The sequence below is a fragment of the Podarcis melisellensis genome (assembly GCF_964234715.1).
Source record: "Podarcis melisellensis genome assembly, chromosome: 6".
Taxonomy (NCBI): domain Eukaryota; kingdom Metazoa; phylum Chordata; class Lepidosauria; order Squamata; family Lacertidae; genus Podarcis; species Podarcis melisellensis.
The window spans coordinates 21,002,497-21,023,871 of record NC_138538.1 but is presented as its reverse complement, the minus strand read 5'-3'; the positions used below and the strand labels follow the sequence as shown (position 1 = coordinate 21,023,871).

The 21,375-nt window shown below is 39.2% G+C and overlaps 1 protein-coding gene across 14 annotated transcripts in view; it reads right to left on the bottom strand.

Annotated features, from left to right (window-relative positions):
* Positions 1-21,375, bottom strand: part of ZMYND8 (zinc finger MYND-type containing 8) — an 81,328-nt gene that overhangs the window by 35,756 nt on the left and 24,197 nt on the right. For 12 of the 14 annotated variants that reach the window (XR_014169678.1, XM_081916660.1, XM_081916663.1 and 9 more), the window contains 2 exons: positions 10,321-10,391; positions 3,497-3,645 (listed from right to left, as the gene is read on the bottom strand). Coding sequence is in view for 13 of the 14 variants with exons in the window: in XM_081916660.1 (XP_081772786.1) it covers positions 3,497-3,645; positions 10,321-10,391 (220 nt within the window). In the remaining variant the exon portion in view is untranslated. Of the gene's footprint in view, positions 1-3,496; positions 3,646-10,320; positions 10,392-17,436; positions 17,681-20,712; positions 21,373-21,375 lie in introns of those variants that run through there. The other 2 variants (XM_081916667.1, XM_081916668.1) reach the window with 2 other exon arrangements.

Genomic DNA, 21,375 nt, shown 5'->3' with positions numbered 1-21,375 from the left:
ACCATAGGCATGCTAATAACAAGACAGCTTTTACTCTCCTTTCCATTCTCTCTGGCATGTTATTGTCATTATTTGTTCTGCTCTTTCATTATATTTTATTCCACTTCTTTAATGTATTTAGTTCTAAAATATAAGATAGTTTTACTCATGTTTTTGTACCAGTTGTTGGCAGCTGGCTTAGGCATGATCCATAGAAAAGTAAGATAGAAATATTTAATACATAAATAGTCCTAACTACATTGCTGTTTGAGAGACACTTCCCATTACAAATCCTACTTCAACACTATAGGTAACACGTTAAGATTACCATATCCAAATTGCTACTGCTGCTGTTCCAACTTACAGTATTAATTTTTACATTGAGAAGTGTGCCAACAAATAGTGTGTCATATTATCACCAACTATATGCCAATACCAAAAATGTTACACTCCCCTGATTTACTCCCATAGAAATAGAGAAGGAACACATGTATCAGAAATACCAAAAGAGACATTTGGTTATGTTCTCTCTCAGCAGCTTCAGGATAGGAAGACTTAGTTTCAGTTCTTACTGTATCAAAAACTAGAATACTAAAAATGACAAATGTGGTACTGATAGTTTAGAATGACTTTGCAGTTGCTTCAAAAGAACAATAGCACTGCTGTTATTTAAGCAAGATTAGTGCTTTGTAGAATTACTGCAAAAATTCAAACATAGATCTTTCTTTTTTACTGTAAAATGTATGAAGAATTTTACAGTATTTTCCAAGAATGCTTTGTTCACTTTTTGTTGTGGTTGCTTAGCCTACCAGAAATAATCACTGCTTAGTTATACTTAATCTGAAAGTGCTTTAGTGGTTGTAGTTACATTATGAATACTACAATCACAAGAAGATGATTATTGCAATCATGCAAATATAGCAACCACATACTCATTGTCTTCAATTGCCACCTCAAAAATTTGGGCAGCGCCACATGATGCCCTAATTATTTTCTATTAATAGAAGACAGACTAGGAGATGAGTATGCAGAAAATAGGAAATCTCCATTAGGAGATACCATTTTTCAACAAATGCTACAGCATCAGAGAAACTAATACCACAGCTAAACATGGAGTTTCTCCAAGGCATGGAGAAACTGTTTAACACAGTAAGCATCCAATGATTAGCCGGTTAGGATTAATCTGTAATAGATATTCTCTATGTATTCTGAGAATTTTGGTTGAAGTGTGGTATACAAATAAAATGCATAAATATTACATTTGCTTAAGTATACCTGGGCTTTGACTCATTTACTTGAAATCATTATTACTAGGAAAAAGTTGCTTTTAGTGTACTTACATAGTGATCAATAGAGCATGATAACGTAGAAAAAATTCCTAGTTTCCCTGGAACTATTTAGCAATCTAAATATCAGCAATCTAAAATTATCTCTTGGATATTCTCTTGCTATATTTATTTACTAAGTAGCATTAGTTGTTACTGGTGCATTTGTTGTTTCATTTTAGCAATACAGATACAAAAGTAGCAACTGGAGTAGCAATGTAGAAGGTATTTTGCCATCACAGACAAAACACTTCCTGAGTAGGATATTTCAGCAAATGAATGATCAGGAGCACTTTAGCACTCCAGCATTGTATTTCTCTCAAAACATACAGCTCCAGAACGTCCCAGCCCTGCCCAGTTTACTTGCAAAAGAGCTAAGTAGCCTGCTGGCAAGGCACCCATGAAGGGTGCAGTATTCCAGGTGTGGTCTGACCAACGCAGAATAGAGTGGGACTATTATTTCCCTTGATCTGCACCTATACTTTTGTTGAGTGTGGGAACTGAGAAGAGAGGAGCAGCACTGGCTACCAGAACTTCAGGCCCAAAGTAACGGAGAAACACTGGTTGGCAACATCTGGAAGTAAGATGCTGAACTAGATAAGCTTTTGGCTTGGTTCATTAGACCTCTTCATACGTTATGTGAATTCATTATTTTAAATAAATAAAGAATAAACGATTCCCTTTGTTTAGGTTGGTCAAACCCTGGAAGTATGGAGGGAGGGGGTCTGTTCAATATAAGGGGCAAGAAAATTTGACTGACATTAGAGTCTGTGTAACCAGAATTCTGTTTACTTACAAAATGCCACTTTGGGAGGCCATTGCCATTAGGGCTGGCAGAAGCACACTTTGGGAGACGCTGCCATTTAATGTGTTATAAAGAGCGCGACAAGCAGAATGGGGCAAATGGTAGACAGAGCAATATAACAGCCCCTCCTCACGATAGCCTGTTCCACTGAAATTGCTAATTGCTGCTCTGCCCTAAGTCCATCTCCAGAGTTCTTGAATAACAGCCACATGAGGCTGTTTTCATCCGCTTCTGTTACTTGGGTTTCTCCAAGGTAAAAGCCAGCAGAACACCCAGCAAGCAGCAAGTAAGTGGTGCTTAGCATAGGAGTCCTAGAACCATAGAATCTTAGAGTTGGAAGGGACCCAAGAGTCATCTAGTTCAACTCCCTGCATTGCAGGAATCTCAGCTAAAGCACCCACGACAGATGGCCATCCAACTTCTGCTTAAAAACCTCCAAGCAAGGAGAGTCCACCACCTCTAGTGAGAGTCTGTTCCACTGCCAAACATCTCTTACTGTCAGAAAGGTTTTTCGAATGTTTAGTTGGAATCTCCTTTCTTGCAACTTGAAGCCATTATTTTGAGTCCTACCCTCCAGAGCAGGAGAAAACAAGCTTGTTCCCTCTTCCATGTGACATCCTTTAAGGTATCACATCTATCACATCTTCTCTCAGTCTCCTCTTTTCCACACTAAACATACCCAGCTCCTTCAAGCGCTCCTCATAAGGCTTAGTTTCCAGATCCCTGATCATTTTGGTTGCCCCTTCTCTGCACACGTGGAGCCCAGAAGTGGACACAGTATTCCAGGTGTGGTCTGACCAACGCAGAATAGAGTGGTACTATTATTTCCCTTGATCTGCACCTATACTTTTGTTGAGTGTGGGAACTGAGAAGAGAGGAGCAGGACTGGCTACCAGAGCTTCAGGCCCAAAGTGATGGAGAAACATTGGTTGGCCATGTCTGGAAGTAAGATTCTGAACTAGGTAAGGTTTTGGCTTGACTCAGTAGACCTCTTCATACGTTATGTGAATTCATTATTTTAAATAAATAAAGAATAAACGATTCCCTTTGTTTAGGTTGGTCAAACCCTGGAAGTACGGGGGAGGGGGAGGAGGTCTATTCAATATAAGGGGCAAGAAAATTTGACTGACATTAGAGTCTGTTTAACCAGAATTCGGTTTACTTACAAAAATAGCACTCATTTAGACTTCACTTCTTAGTTTTCAGATAAATCTTGGCTGCTGTAGAAACTAGAAATAAAACAGTAATCTCCATCTTCAGTAGACCCTACAGCCAATGCAGAACTATTACCATAAGTAAAGATACTGGACCAAGGAAAGAGTAGAGCACCTAGTAACCTCCAATGGTTTCATATAAAATACTGCATCAAATCCACGACTTCTATTACCTGCTCTTTATTATTACTGTTCAATAAGCCAGGTTTCTTTTTCTTTTTAATAGGGCTTGATGATGCGTCCTCCGGGGAGTGGCCATTGGAAGAGTGTGGAGGACTTGGAAACTTCCTTTTTTGTGCTGTACGTTCAGCAGAGCCAGGATCTATAACAAAAATTATACCAACATTAAGCACCCCTAGCATACCACTAATGTACTAGCACTTTTTAGTATTTCAATGATCAGGACATAATAATACAGGTAATAATGCAGTAAAGAGACAGAATGCCAGGAAGGCTCTCTGTGGACTCTCAGAACTACTTTTTCCTTTTACAGTATTGTGAACAATTCCACCAATTTCCCCTTGCCACAAATTTAAAAGTGTTTTATTTAAGATATAGCCAGCAAGTATCAAATACTACATGCAAGTAATGTATATGTGTAATATATGTATAATCTAGCTCTCCACTTACTCAGCTACATGACTATCACCACCAAGCCATGAGGAATCAGCCTAGACAAGAAAGTATGAAACTGAGGCCAAGCAGGCAAATATTACACACCTTGGAAAGTTCCAGAATGATTATTACCTAACATCACTCTTTGTCATTGGTCTTGTGAAATGGTTATACAGAACCTAAACAATACTGCTGGGCACAACTGTGAAAAGTCAACAGCTTAAGAACAGTAAATGCTGAGAGGATGATGTGATTTAATTCTACTGATTAAGCATAACTAGAAAGGGTTCCAGAAGGGTTCCAAAGCATGCCTTTGGAAAATAAATTTATTTTAATATTGCATACTATATAAATACCCAGAGAAAAACACACCAAGCACACCAAATCACCTGATGCCATGTGCTCTCACAACTCAGATTTTCTTCAAAAAAAAATTTTTTATATGTAGATACCTATGAGATAACCTCAAATTATTTTTTAAAGATTTTTTTGGTCCAAAATTGGGCACAGGATAATTTTTTGAAGATTTCTATTTTCACGTGACTTAGGGCAATGAAATTTCTGCGTCATTTTAGAAAAAACCTCCTGTTTTGCTTATTTTTCAACTGATTGGGCTTATTTTGGTATCACACATTCATGAGAATAGTTAAAATTGTACCCTCTTATGTTACAATGTCATCTGATATATTTTTAAAATTAAGTTATATTAATTATTGAATAAAAATAAAACACTTCTGCAATGATATGGTGAAAGCTATTGTTTACCATACATGTAATATTCAATGATGCTGTTTTGACCACTGTATGCAATATGACCTTTCTGAATCAGCAAGGAAAAAAATGTATTTATGTATTTGCTGTACTTTTTTAAAAATTAGCATGAAAATTAACATACTTTGGGTTTAAGATATTTGACAGCACACAAAATGTGCTGTCGGGTGACAGGGTTACAAAATGTACTTTCTGTGGTAGAATTTTTTTATGTCACTTCACATTTGTATTCAAATATGTCCTAGAAAGTTGTGTGTTATCAAATGTAATGAAAGTTCCTATAATCTCCCACAAAGAGCAACCACAGCACAAATATATTGGATCAAAAGCAAAACATGATGAGCATGAAAGTTGCCTTCTACCAAATAATATCATAGGCCCAGCTCGCTTGGTATTTTGAATACCAGGATTTACTAATCAATTTCAACCAATGGACACATTTTGAATTTTGAGAAACTGCTATGGGCACTATCACAAAATGGTGGCCATGGGGGCATGGCATAACACAAAATTAAAATACAGCTGTTGTTGTATTACCCATTGTCCCCTGGACAAGCTCATGCTTGCCTTGGGAAGTCACCTATGTCCTGTTGGTCCTGATTGTGGAGTTCACACACTATTGATTCTCTTCCCACACACTGATGTTATTGCAATCTAAAACAGAGAGCACTCCCCAGTACGAAGAAAAACATACACAAAGTGGCAACACCACACTCTAGTGCACGCATGAGAATAGAGTCATTGCACCCAGATTATCTAGCTCAGAACCAGCCACGGCAAATCTCCTTGAAAGTACAATATAGCTCTATGTTGACTAACTATATAACTGCAAGGAAGCAGCAAAATATCCGAATCCACTATGGAAATGAGGTTGTAACAACCAGATTCAAAAAACTAGTATAATGTGACTGTGCACTGCGGCAATGTTCACAGTCAGCCTTTGTGATGATGGCAGGACTAACTACGTTATTTTTAGAGAAATATCTCACTTCCACATCCTTCCTGATGTGCAAAAAGGAACATTCTCAGTTCTCCACTCAAGCCACTTCTAAATATACTGACGTTTTTGCCTTTCCAGTTTAGGAGCCTGAAAAACTGAGGTACAGCAAAGTCAAGAACACAAGAAAAAAATAGTCTTGTTGAAGATCCCTTGGCAGAACTGCTAAAATAAAGTTCAGCTTGCCAACACAGCTTGGAGCTAATTACATTATATTAGTAACAGTCACTTTCCCATTAAAATCCTACCAAATTATGTATCCTAATTCAATTGCTTAGTAAGGGAGAACATTTTCCACACCCTCATAATTATGCCCTCTTAAATATTTCTTATTTACATTATACTCTACTCAACCAACAGACTTTAGGCAGCTTACGGTGTCAATAAAAATATTAAAAAGCCATTAAACCAACCCATATTGTGTTCACAGTCAAAAATTATAGTACACAAACACCAAATTCATCAATACAAAATCTGTCTAAAGGAGACAAGGACTATGAATACTTCCAAGTGACAGTACAAACTCAATGGTCATGTTTGCATGTAATGCATTGCTAAACCATAATTCATGATCTGTGGATGAGCCTTAAACTCCAGCAAAATGCTGAGCGTGCAAGCTCCTGTCTCTTCTTCCTCCAGCATGGCTAGGAATGTGACTTCAGCTAAGTTTAGTTTCACTTTTACAGAATCCCAGTTTACTGTTATATTTGAACCAAGGATCATGGTCTAAAACAAAACATAAGCGTATAAGAGCCTGATGGATCAGGTCAATGGCACATCCAGTCCAGCATCCTGTTCTCCCAGTGGTCAACCAGATGTTTGTGGGAAACCTGCAAGATGGATTCAAGCACAAGAACACTCTCCCCTCCAGCAATTTGTTTTCAAGAGCATTGGTTCCTTCAACTGTGGAGGTAGAGCATAGGCATCATGGCTAGAAGCTCCATGAATTTGTCCAAAACTCTTTTAAAGCCATCTAGGTTGGTGGCCATCACTGCCTCCTGTGGGAGGGAGTTCCATAGTCTAATTATGTGCTGTGTGAAGAAATATTTCATTTTATCTGTTATGAATATTCCAACATTGAGTTTCATTGGGTGACCATGAGTTCTAGTGTTATGGGGGGGGGGGGAGTTCTCTATCCACTTTCTCCATGGCATACATAATTTTATAAATTTCTCTCTTTTACCTTTTCTCTAAACTAAACAGTACCTTTTCTCTAAACTAAACAGTCTCAAATGCTGCAATCTTTCCTCATAAGGATTCTGTAACACTGGAAAGAGGATAGGGAAAGGGGGAGCATGCAAGCCCAATGCTTTGCACATGCAGACTTGTTCATGTAGCACTAAACTGTTACACCATGATTTACTGTTATGTGTGACAATAATGCTTCTGAATACCAGTTTGTCCGGAGCACACCCAACCAAAGAGAACAAATGGTTGGTAGTTAAATTCTGTAATGACAAAACCACACATTTAAAGTGGGACCACGCCCCCACCGTGTGCTTAAGTATCCTCATATTATGTAGTGTGGGCAAGTAACAGTCACTTCTCCTACACAAGGAAGTTGCTGCTGCATTTGCCTCTTCCATCTGCTCCAGGTCCCAGGAAACAGTGGGGTAGTGGATGGCAGGAATTTGATCAGCCTGTCCCTTGCCTGAACAGTCTCTTCCTCCACTTCCCACACAGTCCCCCAGGCTACTGCGTTCCTCCTCAGCAGGTCAGTCCCGGTGGCACGCCTCCACCCGGTGGCTGCTCCACCAGTCTCTGATCCCTCTCGGCCTCTCCTCTGTAAAGGCGGCAGCAGCAGCAGCTCAGCGGCCACTCAATACAAGTGAGAGGCTCCTGTTGTGATTGTCCTACCACACAGTTCTCCTGGGCCTCCAGGTTCTATCAGGCCACCAGTTGGGTCTGTCTCCATCCCAGGATGAGAGGCACCCAGGGAGACACATTTCTCCACGAACTCTCCAGTTCCCTCACTCCCATTGGGCTCCTCTCTGCCTGCAGCAACAGTTGCAGCAACGGCTTTGGAGGCGGAAGGACCAGCCAGATGCTCCCGCTGGTATTGTATTTTTCCTAGCAGCTTGCCGATCCTGTGGCAGTTGCCATCTTGCCTTGCCAGAAGTCCAGATGCAATTGATTTTCATCCAACACTGTCAGCCCACTTGCAGATTTGTCTTCTGCTCGTGGAATGGGACTTCCCTTTCCTCTTATGTGTGCTTCAGTCACAAACCCCTTCTCCACCCATGGTGACAGCGAACAACAACAACAACACCTGGACATTTTGCCACTCCGTGCTTTTTTACCCAAAATAATTACCCAGATGACAAAAATAAAATGCAACTTTATGTAGTGTCACAACTTATTTATAAACAGCCATCATTCATGATCTTGGATTCCAGCAAAATATTCTGCATGAAGGAAAATGTAAACAATCCCATAGGTTTTCAATATTATATTTTGTTACATGAAAAATGAATAACTCAGGAGCAAAAAATATGAGAGAATTCAATGTATACTTTGCACTTGTTGGGGCCTATAATTAGAGATTTGCTGCTTTGGAACTATTTAAATTCAGAGGAGATGGGAACTCGTTTAATTTTCCCATTATCAAAGGCATAACTGAGCTGTGTTGACATGACATGATGTACTAACCAAGAATGAGCAGCAAAGTTTGCAGTTCAAATCTTACCTCATCAATAAATTCATAAGGTAGTACAGTGTTTCCCAACCTTGTGCCTCCAGCTGTTTTTGAACTACAACTCCCATCATCCCTGACTAGCAAGACCAGTGGCAAGGGATGATGGGAATTGTAGTCCAAAAACAGCTGGAGGCACAAGGTTGGGAAACACTGAGGTAGTAGACAAGCCACTGTGTATCTTAGTTACAGTACCCACAACTGATAACAAAAACAATAATTTTGGCTTGCCTTTCGGAGCTGTTGTGAAAAATATATCCTCTCAGTATGTAAAGCACTTTGAACAACAAGGAAAAGTGCTAAATAGATGCTTATTGATGCAAGTATAATGTCCAAATTTGCCAAAAGAAGAGACTTTAGGTGCCCCTTTCCCCAATTATTTGCAAATACAGTGTAACAACAGTAAGTGCACCACACTAGCAAAACTAAAATTGCATTTCTTTGCACAAAGGGTGAACAAGTCACAGAAAGAGCAAGACTAAAAAGGGATTAATACTGCAGTCTATTTCCTCCATTCCAAGTCATGGAGCCATACTCTCCAATGCCAGAAAGGAGAAACTGAGAGTGTGAGTCTGGCTGGCTATGACTTGGTATAACTAAGAGGGATCCCAAATGAAAGTCTTCTCCTCAATATCCCAAGAGAGGCACAGAAGGACTGTTATATACATTAGGTGTATTAGTATACACCACCACCAGAGTATAAAGTGCTTAAGGGAATAATGTGTGCCCTAAGGAACTCATACACAACCTTAATTTAGATCATGGGAGGGGCAGGGGGACCACAACAAAGGATGAATGGGGGCAAATGCAGGTAGAAACCTATAGGTATTCTTGGAGGTAGTTATACCTAAGAGGCAGCAAGGGAGACTGGGTAGAGCTTTTACGAGAAAAAGAGACTTTAAGGCAACTCAGGATGGTAGAGCTGGAGAAGTGATGGTCATTGACAGAAATATTGGGTTATGAAAGCAAAGCTTTGTGAGGGGAGAAAAGCAAGTAGTTTGTACTGGATGTAGAAGGGAAAGGGGACGCCAGCATAATAACATGGCCTGAACACTGAGAAAGATGAATGATTTTGCCAGATTTGTGTTAGATAAGATGAAAAACAACTCAATGTGAGTCATAGCAGAATATGACCAGAGCATAACACAGAGCTTTAGCTGAGCAGAAGGTTTGGGAGAAAGAGCATGGTGGCAATATAATGAATATGGGAAACAACGATAAAACTATAGTATTTAAGGAATGGATGGTGACCTTGTTAATGATGTCCATTCACTGAGATACAGGACAAAATAAGATTTATGACCTAATAATAAATATTAAGTGTCTGGGCAGGAACCAAAAGAATGGCACTTGTAAAATAGTTATGCCACAGTATTCATAGGAGCAGGTAAAGGTAAAGGTAAAGGTACCCCTGCCCGTATGGGCCAGTCGTGTCCGACTCTAGGATTGTGCGCCCATCTCACTTAAGAGGCCGGGGGCCAGCGCTGTCCGGAGACACTTCCGGGTCACGTGGCCAGCGTGACGAAGCTGCTCTGGCGAGCCGGCACCAGCGCAGCACACGGAAACGCCGTTTACCTTCCCGCTAGAAAGCGGTACCTCTTTATCTACTTGCACTTAGGGGTGCTTTCAAACTGCTAGGTGGGCAGGAGCTGGGACCGAAAGACGGGAGCTCACCCCGCCGCGGGGATTCGAACCGCCGACCATGCGATCGGCAAGCCCTAGGCGCTGAGGTTTTACCCACAGCGCCACCCGCGTCCCGCAGGAACCAAAAGAATGGCACTTGTAAAATAGTTATGCCACAGTATTCATAGGAGCAGGAGCATAGGTCAAATCAATGTCAAAGGTTCCAAGTCACCAGATGAAGCAACGTTAGCCAGTTTTCTCCTTATGCTCTGAGGAACAGAAACACTATTTTAACTCACCTTTGGATCGAGTGGAGATATCCATCCCTTCCACCACCTCCTGCTCTGCCTTTATTTCTTCTTCAGCCAAGCTAAGAAAGAAAAAGAGATACTTAAGATTATTATTTTCACACTGTAGTTTACATATTGCGGCCTTAAAGAGGAAGGGAAGCTGACTAGCAGCCTGATTATCACTTCCATGTGCTACTGCAGTGCATGGGTATTGTGGCAACAGCGGAGTTAATACTCTCATCCAAATTTCAACACTAGAGTACACACCAACCTCATAAGGATCTCTGGTATGCTATCACCCATACATACCAAGGGTACTGAGCAATGGGGACAGGAAAGAGGAGGGGTCAAAATAGTTCTGAGTTTGACTAAGATCCTGAATCCACCTTTGCAAGAAATAATTTATGTTACCTATCAAGAATTGACAGTTCTGAGTAGTAGTAATGTCAACTCCTATAAGAAATGTTGAATACAAAGATGTATTAGGTACATTTCAGAAGTATTGATACAATAAATTACATTGGTGTTTGATTTTGGATGGATAGACCTGTAAGTTGGATAAAATGCCTAAGAACCTGTTCCAATATCCTTTTTTCATTATCAGAAGTAGAAGATTGCAAGTGCACATTTCATTATTCATATAATGTATTTGTTTTAGTGTTTAAATTGTAAACCGCCTTGGGCACTTTGGAAGAAATATGGTGTATAAATCCAATCAATCAATCAATCAATCAATCAATCAATAAAATGTTCAGTATAAGAAAGATGGTAGAAAGCAGAGAAGGTAAGAGTTGTATGGGTTTCTATTGCAAATCTGTAAATGACAAATATACAGACTTCTAAGAGATAATATTCAAGGGACTATGGTGACTACACTTCTTAGAGTCTAGTCTGGAAATTTGTTTTCTAAAATACCATTGCAGCACCATATTAAATATATTTTTTAAACCTGAAACAAAATGAGAATAAATGAGTTGCCCACAGAAAACAAATTGCCATGGTGAACCCTAACCCTGAGACACAGAATGAAGTTCAGTGAATCTTAATGCACACATTTTTCATGGAAACTATTTGTGATTTTTTTTTAAAAAAAGTAATTTATAACGTGATTAAAACCATTAGAGCTTACTGGCCATTAGTTATTAAGATCATGTGGTAACAAGAAAGCTTTCTTAAGGGGTGGTCTAACTCTCACTTCTTTCAGGCAGCCTGGGACCACTCCTTCTTTTAGAGAGGGGCTAATATATCTCCTTGGTCAGCTCCCTGTCATATGTTATCAACCACAAGGGTCAAGGGCCAAGAACACAAACGGTCAAACACTCCCATCCACATCCTTGAACCTTATCAATTGAAACAAATTTTCCAACAACTGACCTGATAGCACAAGGTACTACTGATCCGCTACAATATTAGAGTCTAGGTCCCCATGAATACAAGCAATTTTATTCTCAAAAGCCTTGCAAAAAGTCAATGCAGACTACTATGTGTTCTAACACTTCCTTTCAGCCAGTGTGTAAAAGCTCCATACTGTACTACTCTATAAAGCTCCACTGAACATGACACCAAGGGTGCAATGGAGGCGGAGAAGCAACTCTTCCTTGATGCTTTCCATCACAAAGCAGGCTCAACAGGGAATTTCCTAAGTGCGAGCAGTTTCTGAGCTCTGGGCACAATACTGCACCTAAGATTTCAGTTTAAAACTGCAGAGTGGAAGGAAAGTAGGACCTTTTTCTGTCTCCCCACTCCTAGCTAGTCTCTGAAGACTGGAGAAGAGACCCCTCTTAAGAATATTAGGAGGGTAATCAGGGAAAAGATTAGACCATGTGAAAAATGCATATTTTAGCTGTAGTTCATTCATTTTCAGCTTTGTGGTGTTCTTATAAACATGTGTGTCTAGACATTTTGTTTTTGCACCCATAACCTAGGTTTAGGGTGCCATTTAGCTCCTAGCTTTCATATCTCAGTTTCTAACACTATACAAGCATGCACTTGAGTTCAATTATATTGCTTGGAGACTTTCTCCACTTGCATTCTAGCTGTTTTCCAACTGGTATTGCTGCCTTCTGCTTTGTGGTATATCACAGTGCCACCCCAGGCTTGGCTAAATGGAAGAAAATACTCAGGAGCAATCATGTCATCTGCCTGGATCATTTCTATATCCGTCAGACTGACCAGATCTTTGATATGGTCGCAAGACCCTGTCATCTGAAGAAGACCCCAGAGCCAACAGAAAACCAATAGGATACATTAGGGCAGACCATTCTAACAGAGGGTGAAAGTTACTGTTAATCTGAACCTCAACAGGTGAGCTGATCATGCCAAGGAAATGGTATCAAAAGAGATCACCTTCAGATCACTCTCTTCCTACCCCACCAAGAAAATCAGGTTCGGTGTGTGATCACCTAAGTGTGTTGGGCTGAAGACAAGTTGGGACAACCCTGTGAAGTCTTGAGCTGCCCCAGAAACAGCAGCCTCAGCCTGGATGTTAAAATACCTCAGGACTGACAGCCTGAAGAATCTCAACACCACGTCCCAGATGCTTAGGCGGGGAGACTGTAGGGAGCAAGGAGCAAACGCAATCCCTAATCTGTCCTGTTCATCCAGTGCCAGGCACAACACCAGGAACTCAGAAACAGAAACCAGAAACAGAAGTATCAATTTATACAGACAGCCTCTTCAAGCCTTAGATCTGCTCTGGTGATGAACTAAAAACCCTGGCAGACACAACTTGGAAAAACCACCCCTTCCCTGCTTTCCAGGCTTTGGTTATACAAGTCCAGTTAGTCTCCATAGCTGAGGGGAAACATGGGAGTTTATTCTTACTGCAATATGCTTCAGTCAAAAAGCAGGAAATTGTCTTATGGCTCTCCAAATGTCTGAGACTCATAGGAGCTGCCAATACCTGTGAAACCTGCCCAGTTGTCACCAACCAGAATATTATGGAATATAAATGATTAGATGGCAGAGGTTCAAATAGGACACAGCAGGAATACTTAAGATCATGAAATAACAAGAATTCAAGGCCCTACATTCTGTTTCTAAAAACAGTTGGCCATATGTCTCTGGGAAGCTCACAAAAGGCAATCATCCATGGCTTCATAATTCATGCCTTATTAGCCCAGTGTGTTAAATGACATTAAGCCAGAGTTCCCAGTTTCAGGCAAAATGGGTAACTCTGGCTTAATGGATTTCCACATTGAACCTAGTGCACAGTGGGGAAAAGAGGAGTGAGAGAAGTCTTTGCACCCATGGCTTTATAAACCATGTAAACCATGCCTAAAGACAAATGCCTAAAGGTGGCCACTGAAGGCATGATGGCAATAGTCATTCTCTCTTTGATCACCTCTTTCACTTAGTAATCAATATATACCACATATGAACTGGAAGTTCCCATTATTAACTATCATGTCTAATGGCTATCAAATCTGTCCTGTAGAAATTGTCTAATCTTTTAATGATGGTGCCCTAGGAAGAACATTCCATAAGAGAGCAGCTACTAAAAAGGTTAATTCTTGTGTTGCCACTTTATGGGCCTCCTGTGGAGGTGGCACATGGAGAAGGGTCTCAGATGACAATTGCAGGGTCTGGGTTGGTTTATATGGAGACAGCTGGTCCTTGAGGTCCTGAGCTACACAACATTCTATAGGTCAAAACCAGCACTTTGAAATTGGCCAAGAAACTAATTGGAAGCCAGTGCAAACAGACCAAGATTAGTGTTATGTTCTCAGACCATACATATTGTCCTGATGAGCATCCAGGAAGCTGAATTCTATACTACCTGCAGTTCCCAACCGATCTTCAAAGGCAGCCCCAAGTGCAATAGATTGAAGTAATTAACATAGAGATTACCAGAGTGTAGAAAACAGAAACTAGGCTCTTTGTGTCCACATTGGAGCATAGGTGGGCCACTCCACGCCACCAAAGTCACTTAAGCCTCAAGCAACAGTGATGGAACCAGAAGTATCTCCAAGCTATGTGACTGCTCCTTTAGAGAGAGTGTAACCCCATCCAGAGCTGGCAGTTTCACATCCATCTGGTGTAAGGAACTATGCAAATGCTCTATTTTATAGGGCTGAGTTTGCCTATGCCTCGTCTACACCAGCTCCAGCTCTAGAAGAGCCAACATGACAAGGAGAACACATTAACAGCATACAGAGCTTGCTTTGGGAATCTTTGCTGGTTGCTTGGTATCCAGAATAACTTGGTAGTCATTGTTAAACTTGAGAACCTGGTTCTTTATCAACGACTAGATCATTTATGCATAGCTTAAATTATACAAATTCTGTTACAAATCTTGGGGAAGCCCACTATGCCCATCTGCTCCTTGTTTTTAAGCAACTAATGATCTGTAAGGTAAAGGTAAAGGGATCCCTGACCATTAGGTCCAGTCATGGCCGACTCTGGGGTTGCGGTGCTCATCTCGCTTTATTGGCTGAGGAAGCCAACATACAGCTTCCAGGTCATGTGGCCAGCATGACTAAGCCGCTTCGGGAGAACCAGAGCAATGCACAGAAACACTGTTTACCTTCCCGACGGAGTGGTACCTATTTATCTGCTTGCACTTTGACATGCTTTCGAACTGCTAGGTTGGCAGGAGCAGGAACCAAGCAACGGGAGCTCACCACATCACGGCGATTCGAACCGCCGACCTTCTGATCAGCAAGTCCTAGGCTCTGTGGTTTAACCCACAGCGCCACTTGCACACAATGCCCTAATTAATTCTTTAGGAGTCAACTGTCAAAAATCTTTTTCAAAGTACCGTATTTTTCGCCTCATAGGGCGCACCTAGTTTTTTTAGGGGGGGAAATAAAGAAAGCTCTCCAGGCTTCAGCGAAAGCCTGCATTTGCCCCATAGGATGCACACACATTTCCCCTTCATTTTTGGAGGGGGAAAAGGGCGTCCTATAGGGCGAACAATACGGTATTTAGAATATTCTGAGCTAATTTTTATCTACATATTTGCAGATAAGATAATATTCTCTTTGCAGGCATGACAGAAATAGATACAATCAATTACTTCTGCCTCTTCTCTGCTGCTCTTCCAAATGCCCCACAGTTCTGAAATTTCTTAATTTTCTAAAATTGTGAAGGACAACAGTTAACACATTTTAGTGGTAATTAATTACATCGAAAACAGAATACTTTTTTGTAAATAGATTAAGGATAGGACCATAGATTTGACTTCACATCTCTGTTATATACACTACTCTATCAGGATCCCAAGATCAGCGAAACATTATACAGATATACGTTTACCAATTGTCACAATGGTTTTGCATTATGGGGCATTTTCTGACAGCTATAAACACACACTCGTTCCACTTATCAACTGGGGTTATAGCGGTGAAATTTTGTACATAGAGAATAACCTTCCATTTTAATTTTAATCACACTATATGTAATTTAAGGAACGTTCCAAACCCAAGGTTCGCTGGGATGGCTAAGTTAGGAATGGGGTAATTCCAGAGTTAGGAATGGGGTAATTTACATTGTTTTAACTTAAGACAGTGTAAATTATGCTGGCTTCTTGAAGTCAGGATTTTTGTGATACTCTTCTGAATTATAGCAGCTTTCCAAATCCTAAATACCTGGGGAGGGGCCAAAATTTCATATTGGAGAACATACTGTGCATGGAAAAGGTCCCAAATTCAATCACTTGCCTCTCCAGGTAGAGATGGCAAAGACTTTGACACCCTGGAGAATCACTGCCAGTCAGTGCAGACAATACTGAGCTAAATGGACCAATGAACTGGACAGACCAATGATCTGTCTCTGTACACTGCAGCTTCTTATGTTTCTAATTAAAAAAATTAAGGTTCTAGCCTTTAATTCTCCAGAAGAATTGTTTGCAGGCTGTTTAAATACAATATCTCATTAATCTCACCAGCAGTTTAAATAAAAGATTTAAAGAGGCAATCTCAAAAGAAAACATTTCCCAAACAGCTGTGATTCAGTACTTTTGCAATGCTTTTTCTTTCCCCAATACTCCTTTCTATTCTTTTGCTTTTTAAAAAATGGAGGTGCACTTTGACATCAAATGAAATGTAACCAGAAAGAAAATATTAAAGATAATGTTAAAGAAAACCAGTAAAAAACTGAGGGGTAAATATACAACATCTTTCCTACGACATTCACCAACAATTCATTCAGCTCATTTTAGTAATCTGTTATTTCTTGCCTTTTACTGTGCATTTAAGAAGATACTAGTCTAGAGCTGTGTACCACAAATAGTATTGAAGTTTCTACCACCACAAATATATATATTCTGTGAGGGAATTCTTTTCTTAGAAAAAGACACTGAAGAGAGCACTTCTGTGAGGAAATCTTTGCCAACAACATAACTGACTAAAATTTATATTAACTACAGCATTTATCAGGTTCAGTAACACACACTCAATTAAGTCTCAAATGTTAAAACAAAACTAAGTTGTTCCTCATATACTTTTTAACTTGCATGACAGAGATGATTTGCAAATGGAAGCTCTCCCCCTCCTTTATTTTTACAGGGAAGCTGGGAGATGGGAAGTAAAAAGGAGGGTTATAAATGAGCACAAACATACCCTATGGGTTTGAGGCATATCTATCTTTATCACAACTAAAAAAAGAATCATATTTCCAATTTGCCTCCATAAGGTATTATAGGTTTTTTTTATTTATACAAATAAGATATATCCTTCAGAGAGTATCATTTCATTACACCCTGAATAATAAAAATATGAATGTAGAAACATCTGCATATTCCCTTATCCTAGGTTAACTATAGACAGCAATCAAAAGTTGTAGATGAACTGCTGCACCTTGACATTTAAACCAGGAAATCTGATATGGAAATCTACCTAGAAGATATTGCCCACATATATAATAGTATCAGTTATGGAAATTACTGTATTTAAGTTAATCTCAAGCACTATACATTTCTGGAAGCTATTTCATTTAAATGAAAAACAATGTTTTAACATCATAAACATTTAAATTCATTTTTAGCTTCAAAGTAATTATTGCTGCTCTCAGATTGTGAGCAGCAATCATAAAATAAAATGTCCAGAAATTGCATTTAATAAGAAATTGGACAAAGTATTTTGCATGCCATTACTGAATAAATAGCATCTGTGTATAAGCACTCACCTATAACAGTCTCTTACTCATCGGTAGCTATGCTATTTATGCAGGGATTCTTAAAATGGCGTCTGGCTGCACTGCATTGCCTCATTCCTATACTGAAAGCTAAAATGGTAGCAATTTATTCAATAACTATGTCCCTTGTTTAAACAGCAGTACTGTATTAAAAGCAATCATCTCGGTAGCAGAAAAAATGGTAAAAGATGACACAGTGATATCTGACAACCTAATGTGTAACTAAAATTCAGACGACAGGGAGCTCTATGAAGTCACAGGTTACTAAGGAAATCCTTCCATTTTAGATGCTGGCTTCAGTTTGCATGTGCAAGCACTGAAAATGTTTCTCCAGCTACCCTGCAAAAAGCCTAATGTATATTAAATTTAAATAATACTGACAATACGTACAAGACAAATTAAGCAGTTTAAATCCAGATGCATACATACATTTTAAATGTGCTTTTTCCTTAAAAGCATGAGAAAGTGGTAATAATGTTCACATATTACAGGATCTTGTAAGCAACTGTTTAATTAAGACTTATATGGCACAATAGGTTTCTTATAATACTAACAGCTCAATCCAATGGAGAAGCTGACATGCCTAAACCAACTCTGGTTGAACACCTCCAAAATATGGAAACATAACTAAGTATATTCCTTTGTGCACAACCAACACTCGATTAGTGCTGTGAATATTACCTCAGGATAAAGGTTTCTTTTTATCATATTTTGAATCACTCAACGTCATGGGCTTTGACAATAAATTGTTATCACTGAAGGGGAAAAACATGTCTGATTGTAGCAAAATATGTTAACATCAGCTTATATGTAACAGATTCTGGGGGGGGGAATAAATTGGGCCCTGGTTTCTAACAACAGGTTTTGAAAGTCCAATCTTATGGCCTAGTGCACCTATTTTGTGGTGCTATGTAGAGAATTTGGTACAAGCACAGCTCCCAGAATGCCAAGATGCCATCTGGGGCTCTTTAAGTTGATACTCTTGGCTCAACAGAATCTAGGGCATAGCTGGCACTGAGACTTATCACTCTAGAGCGGATGATTACAAAGTAGCACCTGTCTTAGGGAGGATTGAATTTCTTTTATTTCTTGCCAGGTATAAAACAAACATGGCTGCTTTTCTGAACGAGGGAGGGGGGAGAGTGGCCATTATACAGAGAAGCTCATGTACACGGATGTTAAATTTACAAATGTGTTGGAAATCCTAGGGACTGTTTTGCATATGGTTCTTCCAATGTCAGCAAAGCAGCTGCTCAAGGGGGTGGGGCGGGGAGAAGCATTCCTTTTTGGACACTTTACATAAGGAACCCTTTCCTTTCCCTGCAATGTCAAATGCTATCAATAAGCTTACCCACTTCCATTTAGCTCAAAACTAAAATGATACTGCTACTCAGAATGAAAGGCATGTGGTCTTTTTAAAGCTAATGTTTTTATTTTATTTTCTAAACCAGAACGCTTTGTTTTTCGGTTCTGTTCTCTGCAGAGTCAATTACAAAAATAACCGAATGATGTCTAAATAATGGTGGTGAATTATATTCATACTGGCCAAGCTAAAAAATATGTAGCTGCTAAAAATAAATAAACTGGAATTATAATACTTCCTTATTGCCAAAACTATTGTTTTCTATCAGAAGACCAAATCACAGCTATGTTGCTTCATACAAACTACAGTCAACAACAAAACTTTCAAGATTCAGTACTGTCTGGGCAAAAAGATTTAAGTATTCATCTACCCACCCTCTGTTGTTTAAAGACAAAAACATCACCTGGCTCAAAAAGGGTGGGATGGGTTGGCACACCGTGCTTCTAAGGATATGACATCCATAAAAGTGACTGTTATACTTTGCAAAAACATTTCTTTTTAATTGGAATTCCTCAGTTTGGCTGAATTTGCTTTACTTTGATGGAACAAAGATGGGAGAAATTTCCAGAAGGCCTCTCTTAGCCTTGCTACAGTATTTGCCAATCTTTAACCTATCCTCTGTTTCTATTGGCTCAGGCTTTCGAAAGAGCAGCATGATTGGTCTGATCTGGAAACAACACTGCTGTCTCTCCTTGCCTCAGACATCTTGCTGCAATGCAGACATTTATATTTTGTGAACTATGAAAGAATTAGCATTTGAACATTTAAAAGGGTGAACTTCAGGGGACTTGTGATGCTGTGCTTCATTATGTGCACAAGGGTAGTCCATGCAAATATGCCTCCCCCTGTCAACAATACCTCTGAAGGTGCAGATTTGAGACACATCCTTCTTCAACAAAACCTAGGGGAGCCATTTTAATTCAAGCTCATTTTCTCCAGCTTCTTCATAAGATCATATTGTGTAATGTTAAGATTCCACACCCAGCTGCTAACGTGTAATAAAGTGCTGCAAGAAAAATACATCTGAGCACAGTTTTGACAACCACTGGAACTAAACATTTAAGGTATATTGGTAATAAATTCTAAAATAGCATAAAAGCCCGATAATAAATGTCAGCTTCTTTAGAAATGGGGGGAGGGGAAGAGAATAATCTGAATTAGGTATTCTTAATGGTACATACTTTGGAGCTTTTCAACAAGCGATAGAGCTTAAGGACAAAATCGTAGTAAAAGGGATACTAGATAGCAGTTTATAATCATCATGAGGCCCCTGCAAAATGGTGACAAGGCATTATTTCAGAAGATACATTTGTATAATATTGTGAATTGCACTGTTACAAAACTATGCACAAACTGAACACACAGCAGTGTAATGCTGTGAGAAAATGTTAAATGAAAAGCTGCTTGTTGAGACATGCATACAAAATGTCTCAGTTCCAGATTATTTTAAAAGCACAAGATACTCAAAAGTGATTCTAAAACCAAATTTCATGCTGGATGATATATCATAGGATAACAAAAGCATAGAGTTACTGAAGGATAGCCTTATAACAATGTAGTAAATTACTTTGCTGAGAACTAGCACATTCATCACACTTCAAAAGCCTGAGGAAAGTCTGAATTGAGCTTTAACCTGCAAATGCATTAATTAAAGGGGTCTAGGAACAAAGAGTAAGCAGAATTTTGTTTTCAGAGGAAAACAGGAAGTATACATTTCATGTGTGGCAGAACACTGTGAAAAGCTCTCTGTTTGAATGAACAGAATTTTGAGAATACAATAATATTTATTTTTACTGAACTAGCTATCCACAAAAATTCACTGACTGGATTAATTTTGCCCTGTTAAAAGCAAAAGATTGAGAACTGTTTAAAATTATCAAAGAATAGTATACAAGTTTACTTACCAAGTGTTCAAGCAACCATCTCATTTTTCCCAGTAAATAGGATACAAGAAGCTGGCAGATTTGGGATTTGACCAAAAGGAAATTTTTGAAATAATTACGTAGCATCATGCCAAAAACCAGAAAAGCCCGAAAAGGAGGAAAAAAATGAACATGTAATGCTCTCATGAACCACACATGATTTTATATCACTCCACCTCTGAGAACTGTGCCTGATTTTTTTACAGAAGAGAAAAGCACAGTTAAAAAGTCAAATCATTTTATCTGTACTAAATAAAAGGTAGATAATAGTTAAAAATTGAATTGTCTTTAAATAAGTAAGACACTGGAAGAGATGCATAGCTATGCCTGGTGGATTCAGACCTAGACCTTAACTATTTCTAAAAGCTACAATAAGAAAGTCATTTTTAAAGAGACAGCTTGTAAGCTATATATTCTCATCCAGAAAAATGCACACACTGCTTCTAAGGATCCTGTTAAAAAAGAGAGAGTTAAATATCCATTTTAAGTTAAGGCAAAACTGCACAAAAAACATGATGCAATAGCAATCCACCAGTTAGGCCCAGTATCTTCAATCTACCATTATCACTATTTACTGCAGTCTAGGCTGCTAAAAATCCCATATTTTATCAGGGATAACTTAGCATAGCTCTTCTTTTCACTGTT